This window comes from Halichoeres trimaculatus, unplaced genomic scaffold, assembly GCF_033239565.1.
Source record: "Halichoeres trimaculatus isolate MK-OKI-2021-1 unplaced genomic scaffold, fHalTri1.1 fHalTri1_scaffold_17, whole genome shotgun sequence".
NCBI classification, from domain to species: domain Eukaryota; kingdom Metazoa; phylum Chordata; class Actinopteri; order Labriformes; family Labridae; genus Halichoeres; species Halichoeres trimaculatus.
In genome coordinates, this window is record NW_027437195.1 from 17,476,828 (window position 1) to 17,496,470 (window position 19,643).

General features: G+C 41.4%; 1 protein-coding gene across 8 annotated transcripts in view; it reads right to left on the bottom strand.

The window, feature by feature from the left end:
- Positions 1-19,643, bottom strand: part of LOC141806232 (AT-rich interactive domain-containing protein 1B-like) — a 276,933-nt gene that overhangs the window by 141,898 nt on the left and 115,392 nt on the right. For all 8 annotated transcript variants that reach the window (XM_074691607.1, XM_074691606.1, XM_074691600.1 and 5 more), the window contains one exon: positions 17,075-17,179. In XM_074691607.1, coding sequence (XP_074547708.1) covers positions 17,075-17,179 — 105 coding nt within the window. The remainder of the gene's footprint in view (positions 1-17,074; positions 17,180-19,643) is intronic.

Genomic DNA, 19,643 nt, shown 5'->3' on the forward strand with positions numbered 1-19,643 from the left:
TGGGTGTGAAACCAGCGCTGTCTAAACAGGACTTATTTTTTTACAATACTTGTTATGCTGTAAATGGACTTTGGTCGTTTGGTCAGAGGTACTCAGATTCATCACTTGGAAAAAAAATTAGAGGGTTTGAGACATGTGTATCTGCCAAAAAGGAAGTGATTTTGGACATGTTAATATATTCCACAACAAGTAAAACTCTAGAGTTGCTTGTTATGTTGAATGGTCCCTGGCAGAGTGTTGTTTTATTTCATATATTCAATAATAAAAGCTCATTTTTACCACTTAATCTTTCCTCTTTAAAACTATTAGATTTTGAATACAAAGCCAGTAATAACTACTCAAAAAGAATACTTGAAACTATATTTGTATGTAAAGCTGGGGAACTTTTTCTGTCTCTAATACTGTTCGGAAAAGTATATCAAATCTGTTCTAACACCAATAAGGTGATGAAAGAGTTAAGCCACTAACCAACACATCAAACTTGCATCATCGATTAGGCACATGATCACTTTCAGGACACTAAAACTCCTGGGCCTGTATTCACAAAGCTTCTCAGAGCGCTCCGAACTTAGCCTAAAAAATACTATCTAGGAGTCTTAGCTTAAGAGTAATTCAGGAAGTTGATTGTATAATCAAAAGATCACATAACTCAGCTGTATTAAGAAATGTGTAATCCTAACATTAATTTTACACCATGATGATTAACTCAGCTAAATTACATTTATTGCGACACAGCTACAGAATTTTCGAACGTACCCAATTCCTCCGCTGATTATGTTGATTTGCTTGTTGTTCTGATTACTGTCCATGCTGGTCATGTTACTACTCTATGTGTTTGGTTTTAATGGTGGACGCAGACTCAATTGTCAGCATTTCCTGTAATTACTGGCGATCTTTGAAAAAGCGATTTGGTTTGGCAGAACGACCAAAAAAACCCAACAAACTTGGGAGCACATTGCCCAACAAATCAATGGGCTGTTACCTCTCTTTGTACGCACATTGTGCATGGAAAGCGCTGGTACGTGCTGCAAACCCAAGCAAGTGCAGAAATTACAACACAGAGAGGTTGTTCTCAAAAAAACAACAAAAAAAAAACATAAAACAAAACTTGTTGAAACCAAATTGTGAAATGCTCTAGGAAGCTGATTGGAGAGTCTCAGCTTCACCCAGAATCCCTGTACACTAAATAGTTAAAGTGGACATCAAACTCTATCGTGAGAGATGACTCCCACCCTCTTAATGGTGAGTTTCAGCTGCTCCCATCAGGTGGTACCTGCTTGTGAAACCAGATGCTACAAAAACAGCTTTGTACCAGCGGCTATCCACGCTATTAACAAATGAAAGAAACTACAACATAACTAATGCATTTATTCCTTGTGCGGTTTCTTTCATCTTGTTTTATGAATGGCACATCTTTATCATTTGGCTTGCTTTGACGTATCTTGCTTTTCATCTTAGGGCTGTCCTCTGTTTTTCACCTTAGGAGCTCTCTTAAGGCTTAGGACGCTTTATGAACAACTTTTATCTTATCAAGGGAAAATTCTCAGAAAAATCTTTGAAACTGAGGAACTCTATGATTTCTTTAAGATTGACGTCACTAAGCGTTACTTTTAGCCTTAGGATGCTTTGTGAATACAGGCCCTCTCTGAGACTAACCCTTTTCTTTAATCTCTTCCTTCTGTCGGTCTGTCATATCACTGTTAAGTTGAACACTTCACACTTGGTTTGTTGCAGCTGTTTTTCAGCTCTCCGAAAATAGCAGCAAAATAAAGAAACATCAGCTAGGTGAAGCGTCTAAGGCAACAGTTTGCAAATGAGTTCCGCTTATCAATTTTAAATGTGTCAAATTGTGTCAGCGTTATTTAAACAGCTTGTTCGGACTGAAGTAAAGTTAAGTGGTGGAAGTTTTCACAGATGCTTCAAGAAGCCTCACCACAAAGGTAACCATTTTTATCCCCAAAAATAATCAATTACATACGATGACAACTGATGGCAGGGCGAATCATTACAACTGCTACATTTGCTAACGTAACTAGCATGGTAAGAGGTAGGCTTCATAGAGTCATTCACAGATACATCATCCATACCAGGATGATTCACCTTTCAGCAAAGATAGATAAAATCTAAAAATTAAAAAAAATCTAAAAAATCTATTCTAAAAATTATCAACCTTAACAACCTGAGGAGCTCCATAGTTTCCTTTTCTGAAGGACAGCGTATTTAATCATGTTATTTTCATTTTCTGTTGGCCAGCAGTAACTCTTTACTATTCTCGTGAATCATTTGCCTGATGAATAGTGCAAGAAGTCTTAACACAAGTCAAACACACACACACACACACACACACACACACACACACACACGCACGCACACACACGCACGCACACACACACACACACACACACACACACACACACACACACACACACACACACACACACATTAAAAATGTCACATCTGACTGCACAGAAAGGTCAAGAGGTGTTTGAAACGGACTGATGAATACTCTTCAAATTTTCCACTCGTTCTTTTATGGCCAATGTGAGCTCTGGGGGTCTCAATACATTATGAAACAATTAGAAACAACTCGGTCTGTAGAGAAACAACAATTAAAACTTAATAAGAATCAATTAGAACAACCAAACCTTACTCTGAGTACACAGAAACATTTCCAAGAATTAGAGCTCATAAAGAATCCATTAAGAACAAGATGTTATCTCTGAACAGAAGGGATATTGTGTCTTGGTACATCTGTCCAGAGGGAGTTTTGCTCTAGAATAGTGCCAAAAACAAACACATATTTAGACTCATACTAAGGGATATGTTTTTTTTTTTCTCCATGCTTTGGAGGTCACAGGTTGCAGATAGAGTGTGTGAGGAGTCCTCGGTCACACTGTTGGCTCTTAAACACTCAAACACAGAGGAAGAGAGATGAAGAGGGAAGGAGGGAGGATTCCTTTAATCGTTCAGCCAACTCTGACAGATGGCCGTACACTTCCAAAAGAGCAGTGTGACTGAGAAAATGGGCCATCAGTGACCCTCGCGGTGTGTGTCCTGTATGTGTGCTTACGCATGTATGACAGTGTGACAAAAGCAAAGTATTGTCTGAGCCTGTTTAAAGCACTGCCAAGTCCTGATAGTGATCAGGCTGGCAGGACAGTAAACGGGAGTGAACTGAACAACAGGCATCAATCAGAGCTGAATGCCAGGAGGAGAAAACCCTTCCTCACCTCAATACCTCCTCTTTCCTGCTCCCACAGCCAACGTCTCCTCTCCTCTTTTCTACTGTCCCCCTGAGTCTGCCACTTTTTTGTCTTTTGATTTTTTCCTTTTCTTTAGTCCTGTCTTATTAGATTACCCCCATCTCTTAGTAAAACAGGTCTTCAACATAGCAAACTTGACTAAGAGGCCCTGTACACAGCAACAGTTTTAGGGTGAAACGCAAAAGTTTTGTTGCGTTTTGGCCTCGGGTTTACACAGAAACAACATTTCAGCCAATCTAAAATGCAAACTTTTGAAATTGGCCTCCAGGGTGGGATTTTTCTGAAACTCTGCCGACACCGTTGCCGTGTAAACAGTAAGCCGGCGTTTTTTGATGACATCATGCTCTGCTTCGTGCAAGCGCATACAACAGGACAACAGTACTGTCGTTATGATGGTTGTAGACTACCGTGTTGTGCAAAATGCTCATCTTTTGCTCCACTTCTGCACTTAGTATTAGTGCTGAACAATTAATCGAATTTAATCCAACATCGCAATGTAATAGAATGCAATTTTCAAACCACAAAGGCTGCAATTTAGAAAAAAAAGAGTTTTTAGGTGCATTTAAAAAGTGCACTCCATACATTTACATGTGTCAGAGGTTGCGACAAAACTTTGTTTTATTTACACTTCTGCACTTTAGTTCGTATTTTGTTACTGATGAGAGATCAGTAAGATTTTTATACATTTGATATGTATGTTTACACGCTGTTTCTTTTTCATTTTATAAAAAAAGTGCACTTCACATGTTGACATATTTCAGTGGTTGGGTCAGAAATTTGGTCTCATTTACATTTCTGCAGTTTATTTTGTGTAAAAAAAACAGATGAGAGGATTCATATTTTTCTCAGATTATTGTTCACACCAGACCTGTTGTCCTGCAGTGCTTTGCTTCTTTCTCTGATTTTATTTAAGGAAATTAATGATGATTTCATAACACATCTACAAGTCTTGGAGTTAAGTCCATCAGTCATTATTCTACTGTAATTGTAATAGTTAAAGATACATTATTCATAACAATTCATGCTTCAATTCATCTTTCAACCATAACATGCAAGTCTGGCCTCCAGGAATGACTTGTTTTTGTTGACAGTATCCTTTGTTGTGATGGTCATACTATAGAAAGGTTTATTACTTGTGCTAAATGAATAATGTAGAATATAAACGTCACCCCCAAAAATCGCATGCTAAATCGCAATAACAAGATTGGTCCAAAAAAATCGCAATTAGATTATTTTCCCAAATTATTCAGCCCTACTTAGTATTCACCAATACACCAGATGATCAGCTCAATTCTCAATTTGGTGGAGACTGAAGAGATCTACCAAAAGCAGCTTCTGGACAAGACAGTTAAAGCGCAACCTACAGGCCTGGCATGCTTACTACAGCGTGTAAGCACAGTTTTTTTTCAATGCGTTTTAGCATTTTCGGATGAAACATTGTGGTGTCAACAGGGCCTAAGTAAGACTAGGGCCACACACATTCAACAACACATGCATACACAGTAATAAAGTCAACACTATGTCTACAGTTCCATGTACACAATGCTGGGACCAACACTTTGTAAAATGGGCAATTAACACACTGTTGAACCAGTGGTTACATGAGAGTAGAGCTCAATTACACACAGAGAGAGCAAAGGATCATGCACACACGTGCACGCACAAGGGTGCAAACAAATATGAAGCACTTTGGCACACACAAAATCACACACACACACATATCCCACACACATACACACTCTGGCGGGCGTCCAGACTGAGTCTTGTTGCTTGTGTCTATAAAGCCCTGAGCACCATATCGACAACTGTAATATCTGTGGCTGGCAGGAGAGAGCAGATTACAGCAGCAATCATAGGCCCCACACACATGCATGTCAGCACACACTCACACACACACACACACACACACACACACACACACATGCGCACGCACACTTTTTTCTTTCAGCCAAGACCTCTTTCTACTTTACAGCATATATAAGTAAACACACACACACGCAGATTTTTTCTGGGTCCAAATTATAGTGTGCTCTGCAGCAGTGGACAACCAATTGTTGACACTGTGATCAGCTCCATTATAAGAGGAATATTACTAAAACTCGTCTGTTTAGAAAGACACTCAGCAGGACAGAAGACAGCCCAGTATGGATGCCAATTTGTGCACAGAAAACATGTAGCTGCGGCATTGTGTGTTTAATAAAAGTGAAAGTGCAGGATGAAAATTACTTACCATTATAAAAAAAGGGATTAATTTACAGATGCAAATGTTACTCATGAAATAATTAATGTTGTCATTCTGCAATAAATTGCAGACCTCTTAACTTTCTATGACAATTCAGATTAGTCACAACTAGTGCTGCTTTCACACCCATATAGAAGCAACTCAGACTGAATCTCAGATGGAAAAAATTGCCCTTTCAAGCAACAGAAAGCAGGTGGACAACCAGGCAGTGAAGCAGCATATGAGAAATCCAGTCTGTCTGCCAGCCGGTCAGCCAGGGTCTGTAATAGCATCGCAAGGCCACCGCTGGAAAGTGAAAGTTGGCTATATTGGAGTGGAGAGAGCAGGCTGAGATTGGGGTCAGAACTATATGGTGCACAGGCCAAGGAAAAGAAATATAAGGAGGAGAGAGGAGAGGAGCAGACGTAAGTGAAGATTAGAGGACAGGAGATGACCAGACATAAATGGTGTAAAAGAAAATAGCACAGTTGATAGAATTCAAATTGGCTTTCTGAAGCTTTAGGACACAAATGTCAAAATCACACAAGCCATGAAGGATTCTCCGTAAACGGTTTAGAGTCTGTGGTTGAACACTGATGTCTAAAGTCAACACCAGGACTTTAACACAGCCAGTTTAGCAGAAATAAAGAGGTTTGATAGATGTGTGATGCCAGTGCAGAGAGCAATGGATGCAATAAAGACAGGAATTCTTAATCTTTGCTTCTTCATTCCTCACCTTTTCCTCCGTCTCTTATGAGACCCCATACTTTGTGTAGATGGATTCTAAAATTGCTTGAGTTAAATCAGCGAAGTATTTTATTAAATATATTAAAGCACTGGTGAGATTATTAGCCCCTTCCCTCCTTTTTCTCCTGTTTTGGTGTTTTAGAGATGGTGCTTTAGGGTAAATTTGTGATGAAAAACCTAAAGTTTATGAACAGACTGTAACATAAACAAAGCTCCTCTATCACTTAATGCTTTAAATAACAATAAGCTTAGTGGTGTGCACACTGGGCCTAATGTCAACTTCATCTGAGGACATCACACACATAAACCATCGTCATAGCACATACCTGTGTCTCTCTCCACTATCAGCCCTCTCCTTGTTTCTGCACCATCCCCTCCTTTACTCTTACCCCTCTCTTTCTCTTTCCATATACTCCTCCTTTCTCTCTCCATCAGCCCCCAACCAAGGAGAAGCGATTTGCAGCAGCAATCCGTCGCTAATTCTCGCTCAGCGTTCATGAAAAATGTATAGCAGGGAGACTGTGGGGAGATGCAGATTGGCGCTGGGCCCTCAGCAAGAGCCTGGCTCTGCATTAATGGAACATTATTTTCACCCTCTACATCCCAGCACTCCCCCACTCTGTGTACATCCACCCCTCCATCAGCTCTTAGTTTTCTTTATGCTGTCCTATTCTTAAACGCTATCTTTTTCAACCCCTCTGTTCTTCTTCTGTCCTCTTTTCCCTTCTCTTTCTCTTGTTTCTTTCTCCTCCTCCCCTTTAATCCTTCTATCTTTCTTTGAAAATGCTCTTCATCTCTTCCTCAGAGTTTGATGAAACAAAAGCCATAAATATTCGAGGACTCTGTGGAATATTAGCAGCTCAAACAACCAAAACACAGCTATCTGCAATCTGAACAATCCTGCGACTGGGTGTGTGTGTGTGTATTTGTATGCACTCGCTTGTGCATTTGCCTGTGAGCACAGTTTGCAGCCAGCTAAACCTTCTCAAAGATAATAAGAGGAAAAACTTTATCTTAATCTTTAAAAAGGCGCAACATGAAGTTTGAATCACGCTGTGAAATGGGTCGTTCATGTGTGTGTGTGTGCCTGAGTAAGAGCGTGTGTGTGAGTGCATCTTAGCGTGAACCCAAGATATGTTCATATGCGTGTGTTTCTGTGTGTGAGTGTGTGTGTTTAAAGCACAGGTATCTTATGATAGTAGATTAATAACAGCCCGTAATGCCATCAGGACTAGTCACAGTGTGGATCATGCATATTAACCTCCCAAGGAGTTTACACACAAAACCACAAACATGCATTTGCGTGTGTGTACTCTCTCTCACACACACACACACACACACACACACACACACACACACACACACACACACACACACACACACACACACTTTGTCACTATAGCAACACTAGCAGAGTTGCTGCCCCCAAAGTCAGATGTAATTTCAGCCTCCCAGCAGCCAGAGGGAGCCATGGTGATGACAGAGCACTCCTCCTCTCATAGTTCCTTCTCCCCTCTACTCCTTCTTGAATCCCCTCTCTTTTCTTTCCCTCCATTCCTCTCTTGGCTCCTTCCTTCCTTCCTTCCTCCTCTGCCCAGCCAGCCTGCAGGGAGGCCAGGCATCCAGAACAAGACATAAAAATAAACTTAGAAAGGTTAGAAGTGGATGACTGAAGCTGGGGAGACAGATTGGAGGAGAAGGAGAGCAGAGAGGGGAGAAGAGGGAGGCCATGAGGAGGAAAGGGAAGATGGGAGATCTTGTGGCTGTTGACGTTTTCTTTCTTTTTACAGTAAATCTCTCTTTCAGGATTCATTTACTTCTGTTTTGTCTCTGCTTAAGAAATCAATCATGTGGATTGACGTTGTGAAAAATTTTTGTCATGAGAACTTTAACACAAATATAATATCAAACTAGAAAAGCAGTCAGAGAGCGCAGACCTCCACAAAGCACATTGTGATTATCACCCACACTTTAGTCCTACTTTAATGTTATACTCCCTTTTAGCAGACTGTCTGCTACAATTTGGTGTTAGTTGCAGGTTTGTAAATAAATTGTTACCTGACAGTGTTGAAAATTATGATGACCCAGTGCATATTTCATATTCTGGATCTTAGTATCCACAATATTGCCAGGATCTGGATCGTACTTTTACATCTGTCAGAAATTATGGTGATCTTGTCTTGTATTGTTTTACAAATCAATCCGACCATTTATGGTGGAGTTATATACACATATGGTGAAAACAGCCCTATCTCACAAAGATGAAGAATCCTTTGAAAAAAGTCCTGGATCCAGACGGTGATCTGGATCACCTCCAAAATTTAATCACTTCTTCCTTATCCCATTTTGAACATTTCCTGAAAATTTCATCAAGATCTGTTTGTTACTTTTTGCGTTATGTTGTTCACAGACAAACAAACTCTCCCAAAAACACAACCTCCTTGGCATCATGTATGTATAAGAGTGGATCTGGCATTCATGGCTAGAAAAGTATAAAATCTAGACAACAAATTTAGAGTCGGACAATCTATTTTGCATCATCAAATCTACATTTAAGCTAGTTTTGTTGGAGCCACATGTAACATTGTTTAACAGCGTGGCCTGAGTTTAAATTCAGCCAAGATCATCGTCATCACATCTGAACACTCACGTTTGATGCAACACCTTGAAAGAACAAAGCAGACTGGTACAACACGCAGTGTGTCATGTTCATTTACTCTGCATGTCCAAGCTCACAATACAGCAGCCTCAGCTCTCACACTCTGTCACGCTGTCGACGATGGAACAGGGAGGACACTTAGGAAGGTGTTGATGTGCGTTTTTTTTGTCTCCAAACACCAAAAAGGCAAAATAAACACACGCAGAATGCAAACAAAAATGCACAACAAAATCCTTCCACACAGTCGTCCACTCTTTGTTTCTGTCAGCTGTTTTTTGCAAGATGCTTCTGCGGGACTGTGTCTCTGAACAGATCAGTGAGGTGTGTGTTGCTGTGTTAAAAAGCAAAGCAATGAGCTCCCTCTCCACTGTCCTGAGTTTGAACCAGCGCTCCTCTTCTGTTAGGTGGAATAAGCTCTGACAAAAGACACCAGCCACAGAAGGAAGAAGTGATGGGCAAAGGATAAAAAAAGTCAGTGAGGGGAAACATTTCTCTCCTTCTAGGGTCAGTCCTTGCTTCCTCTCCTCCTCCTCCTCCCTTATCCCCCCACCTCTGTGTCTCTCCTCTGTAGGAGAGGCTAGTGGAGAGGCGCCAGTGGAAACCAACTGGTGTTTTCTTAACCAAGTTCATCCCTCTCCTTTTCCCCCCTCACTCAAATCATGCGGCCTGTCACACACTGGGGTGTGTACGCATGTGTGAGCAGAGGGGTAGGTAGAAGTAGTGCTGTTGCAGAGCTCACACACAGTTGTGCTATCGGCTCTTCACTCTGCTGTGCTGGGCTTCAGTCAGGCTGCCTGTCAGGGGTGGCTGGGCATAAACATGGCCTCCTCCTCCTCCTCCGCAGTTGAGGTGCCTCTTCCCTCTCTCTGCTGCTCAGCCTAGTGTTACCAGTTTGCTTTAACAACCTACACTGGGCAGCATAGTTCCCACTAGGTAAAACAGTGTGTAGCCATCAAATCTCGCCTTAAGATACAACTTAGGGCCTCCAGGCAAACAATACTTTCTTGATCTTTCAGGGAAATACTCCTTTGGGGGATTTTTGCTCCACAGGGGGTGGAAGTGCAGAATCAGCAGAGGAGAGCTCGCGGGAATCACTGTCCTGCGTAAGGACACCTCAGCAGTGTAGATGAGGGCTCCAAAAAAATGCTTTTTTATCATTATTTCAACCTGGACTGAAAAAAGCTGTAAACTAAAGTGTGAAGTAAAGACAGACCGATATGGATTTTTGGGGGGCTGATACCGATACTGATTATTAGTAGGCAACGAGGCCGATAACTGATACTTGAAGTTGATATTTATTTGCAGTGAAAGTGAAAATATTGGCAGTACAAACTTGAACACTTAACTGCAATCAAATGCCTTCATGCATATGTTATTAAACATCTCCCAGGCTTAACAGCATGTTTTATAAAGTTAAATAAAAACTTCAAAAAAAAAAAAGAAAATAGCCAAAGTTTTCTTAAGTAAATAAAGTTTTCCAAAATTTCTATGGAACTGCAATAAAACTGGATGGAATTGAGTTTGTGCTGCCTTTTACAGGCATGTAATGCAGTTGAATTAATTATCTGTTTGGTTTTACAAGACTGATTTTAAATGACCATCTAGGGCTTCCATAGAGTAGACAGGGAGAAATTCTGTGCTGAGAAGCATCAGAGCCAAAATAATGCAGTTTTGTGGGTTTCAGAATGGGTTATATGGCGGCCGTCGGATTAAAAAAAGGCTGATGCCGATATGCCTCAAAATGCCAAATATCAGCCCCGATAATGGGCCCCGCCGATAATCGGTCTATCGCTAGTGTGGAGTGCAGAGAAATCCATGGTGGCTGTTCACCTACAATGTTTATACAACCAGATGCTGCTAGATGGAAATAACAGTTGCTGCAGACACATTTTCAGCTATGATCACAGGTAAAATGTCCAGATCGATGATGCAAAGAGATGAAAGTCATTTTAAAAAGCAGATCAATTTTACTTCCTGTATATCTGTTTTCAAGCCGTAGGGGAACAAATGCTACTGCCCCAGTAACAGCACATGTTGCCGCCTCTAGAGGATCAAAAACTACGTGTTTACATGAAACTGTGTGTGCATGCTAAATGATTCATAAGGAGCAAACGAAAACAGGCAGGCATACAAGCGGAAAAATAGCCCGTCTGCATTTTAGATGAAACCAGGCCCTCTGAATTGCTGCGTCATGATATCCAAGTCCGCAGCGAAAAAACGAGAAACTGAACTGATTCGGACACAAAAATATGAAATTACTATCTCAAAAAGAAAAAAAAATACCACAGATTATTCACCTTTACTCATGATCTAAGTGTGTACAGGTCAAAGAATGGTGTGACCATGAGCTCTCCCCTCCACTGCCTCAGAGTGTGAGGCTGGCTTCAGATTAGCTGTCCTATTCTCAGAGCTGCTATGTGTTCAGAGCGGTGGCAGGGAGCTGCTGTGGCCTTCAGTGCTGCTGACGCTTCTAAGAATAGGCGGCAGGGTCCGGAGAACATCTCGTCTGAGTGTCCCTGCCTCCCCCTCTTCCCAGCATACCCTCCCTTTCTTTTCTCTGCACATAAACATCCTATAACTTCAACCTGACACAAATAAAAGCAGGGTTGATGTTTCTGGATGGAAAAAGCATTTTGTCTGCATATTCTAAATGGTCTCCTAAATATACATTGAGAGGTTTGCATGTGCAGTGTGTAATCTTGAAATGTACTGAACCATATGATAAAACCAACATTGCTCCTTCCTCGTCTTCCTTTCCTTGCCTCCTCTTGCCTCCTTCTCTCCTCACCTCCCCCCTGTAGCACTAATGGGGAAGCTGAATCTAACCCTGCTGGATGACATTACTGTGTGCTGCCTGCTGGCCTGTCTGCCTGCCTGGGGACTCTAAAATAAAACACAGCAGAGGGGGAAGCCAGAGTGAGAGCACATACTGTATAGACAGCCTGACTGACATGTTCTGATAGAGCACACACACACATACACACACACATGCACACACTTGGTGTGTGAAAACGGCTTACACAGGACAGAACGTGTATCAAAGTGTGAGATGTGTGTGTGTGAGTGTGAGGGAAGAGGTCTGTGTGAGAGTGTGTGGTTGAAGTGAGGGAAAGGAAGAGGGGAGGGGGGCAGGGCTTTCCAGCTGTGTCCTGTCAATCATTGCTGACCTAACACAGGGAAAACAGAGGAGGGCAAGGTGGACGGAGAGTGAGGGAAGAGACAGCTGGGCACAGATAGTGCGTATGAATTTTATCTTTTGTCTGATGAAAAATAAGTCAAGGAGAGGCTTTTGAGCAGTGGAAGACATGCAAAAATATTTTTATCTGTGTGTGTGTGTGTGTGAATAACATGCTGCTGCCTGAACCCCATGAATTCAACATCCCTCACCCTGAACAAGTGACAAAAAGATAACCACGTTTCACTTCACCGCTTCACGCCCTCCTTCTCTCTTTTCCTCCCGCTCTTCACCCACCCTTCCCCAGCCCTCCCCTTCCTCACCTCACCCTCCTACCCCCGACACTCTCTCGCTGTCTTTCCACATGGCTGGCCATCCTCTCCCATGTCCCAGAGGATGGGAGGCTTCGCGGCAGCTTGGCAGGCTGTCAGGGGAGCGCCAGAGAGCAGGGAACATGTAGTGACTGGAACGGGGGGAGGCGCTGGGGTTGTAGGGGTGACAGTGGGCGGGGGTTGGGGGTGGGGGTGGGGGGTTGAGGGGCCTGGCATCTCACCTCACTGTGGCAAGTGAAGAACTGGCTCTGCTTAGGGATGTTAGGCAAACAATGCACTTGGCAGAGGGCTTCAAGGATAGGGGATAACACAGAAGTCTCACTCTGCCTCTGTTCTCATGGACCAGAAACATCACGTCCACATACTGCACGAGTTAACAAGCAGCTATATAAAGCAAGTCTTCTGCCAACCTAACATCCCATCAGTAAACAACATGAAAAGTCAGCTTCATCTACTACAAATAATGTGCGAAATTGACAATAACCTGAAAAAAAAATAGAGCAATCCAACTCACAGAGACTTAAACATTGTATAAAACTGTATCTGAATGTTAAGTATTAAGATTTCACAGATGATTAAGTGATGACTTTGTTTTGTGGACAATGCAGTTTCTTAGCTTGTAGAGCTTTGATTTTTGCAGCTTTTATAACACTATTTCATTCAATTTTCTTTCATTTGTTGGCCAATGCACCAACGTTTTATGCTGAATGTAAAATACTCTATGGTGCTAAAGCTGGAATAAATATGAAGTGAAGAAAAATTCAAATATAAATATATCAAATACCTGTAAAATAGTGATGCCTGGCATCTACTAACCTTGGATAAATACAGATGTAAGCTGTGAACAATTTTTCAAAGTTAAGATGGAGACATCTCCTACATTTTCACAATCTTAACAGGAAGCAAAAACCTAAACATTATTTGTTCGTGTCATCTCGTGCAGCTCAAAGATTGAACAATTAGATCAATAAGGAGATACTTTAAAACAGTGAAGTAGTGTCACGATTAACTGGTTTCATCTTCTCAATAGAGGATCTTTGTTTTCACCCCCAAGCTTGAGTATCGTGTAGAACTGGTGGAGCTGGATCAGCCAGACAAAATCAAATCGAAGAAGAGAGGCGGTGAGTGGAATACCGTAGTGCTAATCTTTACACTGTGTTACATCAGGGGCTGTGCAACTGGTGGCCACTGTGGCAGGTTTGGCCCCTGAAAACCTAGAGGGCCCAAACCCGACCAATGAATATAGACTCAGTTTTATTGGTTAATGAACTGCACAGCGCTTTCTCTCATCTTCAGATCACTCAAAGTGCTTTTACAAAAGTGTTCCATATTGTTGTCACTTTCACATCATATTCACACACAGTAGGCACAGCACTGGGAAGTTCTGAGTTATGTGCCTTGCCCAAGGACACTTTGGCAGATGGACAGTGGTGCCAAACCTTCAATCTGCAGTTGAGAGACAACTGACTCCACCTCAAGACACAGCTGGCTCCGACTTTAATAATCCAATGCATGTGAAAAAAATAAAAAAAATAAAAGATAAACAAGTAAACAGAGCAAGCAATATGTGCCAGTGGACTTTTCAAGTGAGCCATCTTACTTTAGTTCTGTCTTTGAGACTTGCATGGTAGTTTTGTTCAAACTTTCAGACCATTTTAAGCTTTTAATCTTTTTAAAATTTCAATGTACAACCTATATTGACGAAAGGATCATGAATCAATGGAAAACTGCACAGCAGTAATTTAAGAATATTCAAGAACATTAGGTTCAGAGGCATCACTTTGAACAAAAAACAAAAAATCTTAACACCAAATTTTCCTGGGACACAACAGAGAGGCCAAACAATGTCAAACGACAATGTTACAAACAAAATTTTATTAAATTAAAGATGCTATGAGGAAGATGTGTTCTGACTGCACTCCCTCGCCACCTTGTGGCCCAGAGTCTCTGCACACTTCTTTTAGTGAGGCGAGTTTGTTTTGTAATTAAGTGGAGATCAGATCGAAACAAATTTTCTTTGTTCAAGACAACTTTTTACTGGAAACAACACGCTGAGGTAAGGTATTTATCAGTGCACATACGTAGCGATACGGTTTGAAACGTTGCATCAAGCAAATGTTGTAGTAGTCGGCTAAATGTAGCAACATCATCTGCCCCATGCTCCGACGTATCTGTGGGCTAACGTGACAACAAGTAAACACTGTCAGTTTGTAAGTAGTTTAGTAGCTGTTTCTATTTAGAGCAGCTAGCAGCCTGTTGCTCTAAGACATGTCTGTAATGTGTAACGTTAGTAAATCCTGGTTAGCTTCTTCTTACTACTAATCTTCGTCAGCCAGCGTGGTAATGTCATAGAGACCTAGACATGCTGCAGATCAGTTCGGTCCCTGTCGACCTGAACTGGAAGCTAAGATGTAGCAGTTTAAACTAACCTGTAACCAGCAATATTGGCACTGATAATCTCATTTTAAAGTGTGGATTACAATCAGGCATATATCTGGAAGGAAGACTTTTTCAAGATCACTTTCACTCCTCACAGATTAAAATCTGTACTGGTTAAAAATTTGGTCAGGTTATAAGCATACCAGGTTAAAAAAAGTCTCAGGTGAACGGTTTATACTGTGTGGTGAAACTTTAAAAACTGAATGTTAAAATGAAAACAACACTTGGTCCTTTTCTATGATCATGAAGAAACACTGAGACAGAGAAGTTAAATAAGGCATGTTGTAGCCACATCAAAATGTCACATTTACATTCACATCAATCCTAAAGCTACAGACGCGTAGGCAGGTGGTCAGCTTAAACTAAAATTCTAATGCTACACAAACAGGCTCGTCCTAAACATTTATTTCATGTTTTTCTGCTTGGAGCAATTAGTTGCTGTGCAATACAAGAAATGCTGCAACTCCAATACATTACATTTAGAAACCCCAGGCGCATTGTGACTTGCATTTGTGATAAGTTACTAAAGCGCCTTTTCCCTTTGGTCTCCCTTCAAAAATCCCGCCACATCACACAGCAGACTCGTCCCAAAACAACAACATGACACTTTGCCGACCCGCGCTCCCTCCCTTCTGACAGAGAGAAAGGGAAAAAAAAGATGACAGCAGCTTTAGATCTGACATCAAACGCCGGCGAGAGAGTGAGAAAAAAAAGAGTTACATCTCTGCCGTGACAGCTTGCTGGAAGAGCCTGGCAAACGCCGAGCGATTTCTCTCCCCTTCTCCCTCTACCCGTCTATCTATCCATCTCTTCCTCTCTGTGTCTCTCTCTCATCAAAACTTGCCGCCGATTAGGATCTCGGCGAGCCATGTGCTTTGGATGGGATGTGAAAACACACGGAGAACCCAAGGGGTAAAACGCCAGGATTAAAGTGGCGAGGGAATACGGGGTGATAGTGGTGCTGGTTCAAATAGATCGGCCCCTGTGACTGCAGTGGCTCCTCGCCTTGCCTTGCTCTCTTGCTCCAGAATTCACACACTGATACATCAAGGCCATTTCTCATTATAGCATGAGGGGGAAAAAAAGCTTTCATGATGCTACTTTAGAGGGAAAGACAGAGTGGGAAAAGAGGAGGGGGTAAAGAGTGTAGGAGAAAAAGGAGAAATGCCAAGATAAAGCAGATGACATACTACCAGTGGTATGTAATGAAAGAGAAAAAAACTGTAAAGGATAGACACAGTGTGATACTGTGTGTGCATGTGTGTGTGTAAAATGAGGAGGATAAGTTGGAGACGGATAAATCAGCCGCTGAATTATAAAAACGCAGTCAAACTGTCAGTGTGTGTTGAAAGATAGAAGACAAGCAGGGAACACAGACTTGAAAGGTATCAGTATATGGAAAATATAATGGTTTAATTTGAGTTCATACACTTAATTTAGCTCCACTAGAAGTTTATTTCTCTGCTTCTGAGGCTTTTCCAAAGTATCTGGTAAATTAAACGGCACACACCTCAAGCAGTGCCAATATTTGCCACCATTTGCAAATATCTATTTATTCTGTTCATGAAAGTGCTGAGGAGCTGTGCGGGGAGAAACGATAGAGGAAAGAAAAAAAGAAGAAAGAAGAAAAACAATTAGTTTGGCCAGAAAACTGGAGCAGCCCACATCCCTCTCCGCTCATAGATCAGCGTGGCCTAGCCGTTCCTCAATTACTCCTCCAGTCAACCTGCTTAACGATTTTTTAGCTTGCCCAAATGCCAAATGCGTGTGGGTTTGCATGTGTGACTGCTGCGTGCATAAGCAGGAATGTGTGTGTCCGTGCATATGCTTTTCAGTGCATGTGGGTGTATGTGTGAGTGTGAGCATGATGCATATGGCCTTTTTGCCTTCAGCATGGACACCAGTCAAAACACAGACATAAGCTCCGAATTGAGGAGTCAAATTCATGTCTGCAAGGTAGAGACATGGATTTGACTCACCCTGTGACCCACCCTGTGACCCAGCAGCGGGTTGCAGAATGATTACCGGCATCAGACAGGACAGGGAAGCTGAAAGCTGTATGGAGGCAGCATGCTGAATATAAAGGAAGAGGAGGAGGAAGAGGAAATAAATGCTTCTTTGATGTGTCATGTGTTTTGGTTCTGCTGCAAAAAGACACCCCCTCTTCTTCCATCTCTATATGTTCAACTCTGCAACAGCCTGCGTTTACTGGCAAAAAAGAAAAAATTGATTACTCACCGGCAGACTGGATGGGCGATCATGGGAAACACCATCCTCATTGTTGGCCTTCCCAGAGTTCCCTGCTGCAGGACCTCTTGAGCTGTAGGTCTCCTGCTGGGTCTCCTAGAAAAATAAGACAGAAAAGCAGAGAGGAAGAAAACACAAAAATAAAATTTAGTTGCAGTGACTTATTCCAGAGAGCACTGCCAGTTTTGTTGCAGTCTGACTTGAGATAATATATGCTGTATGTGATACTGAATGACGTTTATGTAGGAGAAAAAATGAAAGCAGCAGCTCACAGAGACGTATAGTTTTTTCATTTGTATTCTCCTTTGCATGCTAAACATTAACAATAATAATCATAAATCTTTATTCGAGCCTTGAAAACAATCTGTTTTACTCATTTAAATGAAGTTGTGATACATTAAAACAAGACACCAGCAGTGTAATGGTTTGTAAAACTCTTTGACACACAAATCAGATCTTCAGGTTAAGCTGGTACACCTCAAACAAATTTGAAAAAGTTGTGACATTAAATGTTAAAAATCAATTAGATTTTGATGATGTGCCAATAATTGAACCCTTTGTTCAATAATTATAGTTCAAAGATGGCATATTAAGAATGAAGGTATTAAAAAAATGTACGTTGTACATTAAAATTCATGCAGATTTGAAATTTCATGGTCACAACATGTTCAAAAATGTTGGGGCAGGGCGTTGTCACCATAGACTGTAAAAAAAATGAACATCCTCTTGCTCGGCTCGAAGTAAGGTCTCAACAAAACTGCTTCCCCTGGTGGCTGGCTGCAGTATAGGTTAAAATATCCAACTCCCCACTCATTCCAGATGGGCTGTGGTCAAACTTTAAAAAATTAATACACCTCGTAAAAATGTTTCTCACGTCAGATTGTTGTGGTCACTTAGGGATATAATTTGGCTGCCTTGTATTCAGGTCCCCTTTTTCTCTGAAAAGTTTTGTTTTCACTAGTTACACAAGGTTAAAAACAAGGCTTTACGTAACGTTTAATGATGATTGACAGCTGCTGTTCTTGTGTATTTTTTTCTAGGATTGTAAAATATGTCAGAAGGTAGAGTCAAGAAGTGATTAGACTCAGGAAAGAAAAAAATAATTATCATTTTTGTCACCAGGCTCCACCCAGATTCTCCCAGAATCCCTCACTGTCTCTACTGCACAGACTCTGTCTGCAAACTGCTACAATGGCTGCGCCTGTGACGGGGGTATTTTGGCTTCAAAACCGTAAAATGATAAATGGCGGAGCCACACTGTCCACTCTATATACAGTCTATGGTTGTCACAATTGCATGGCATCACCATACATTCAACAAATGAGGACACTTGTAATTGGAGTTGTCCCATTCTTGTCCTTTTTTTGCACAGAGATTTCTCCAGATTCTCTGATTTTCTGATTCTTCAGATTTTATGTCACGAAGATTCTTTGCAATTTTACGCTGGGAGACACTTTTCTGCAAATTTTGAACTGTTTGCTCACAGAGTGGTGAACTTCTTCTGAATTTCTTAAATCCTGGGGCCCACAATTTATACCCAGTCATGTTACTAACAGGGTGCAGTTTTTCCCATAACCTTTTTTTTTTTTAGACATATTGACTCTTAAATTAAAATAAGCATGCATTTTTCATTATACAATAACATTTTCAGTTCCTACATTTGATATGTTTTACAATATGTTTTAGCACAACCTTCAATTACAATCACTCACAGACACATACCTATATATAAACACTGTTTGTATATATACTGTAAATATGAATATATTCAGAAGTTGAACACAAATGTGGAGGAAAGTGTAAAAATATGTGTGGCAGAGATTGTGGAGATGAGCTGTCTGTGGATGTGCCTCAGGTTTAAAGGCTGTAATAAAGACTCTGATCCCCAGTTAGATCCAGTCACAACACAAAGAAGCATGTTTCATGAGGAAATAAACACACACTGATGTCGCAGATGAAGTCTGAAAATCATCCAAACACGCACCCATCAGCACACCATACCCGCCAATTCATTTCAACCAAATCCCAGCCTAACCACCCACTAATCCTCGGAGCATACACACACACATACAAACACACAGCAATACACACACTCAGTCCTATTGTTCAATCTAAGTCATTTTCTTTCCCTCTGTAATCACAAGCCTATCTAGTGTAAACCAATTTTCTCCCTATTGTTGGAGGTGTTGCCCTCTCCCTCTCCCTCCCTCTCTTTCTCTCCCTCTTTCCCTCTCTCCCTCTCTTCTTTTCATTCGCCGCGGAGGTCGTTCCTCCATCACGTTAAGCGTTGGCAGCACAATGGCAACTTGTTAAAGAGCTCTGAGTGGAAGGATTAGTGATAACTGATCGGCGAGACGCGGAGAGAGATCACACGCGAGAGCCTGTGCACACAACATGTGTATGCACGCAGAAACACACACACACACACTTGAGGTGTGTTCAGGTTTTTCCTCTCAAAATTCATTTTTCCCCCACAGTTTGATTTCTTATCTGTTGTGTGATTATACTGTAGTAGGTGGGCAATATCCCTGTCAGCTAGGTGATATAATTTTATAGCACA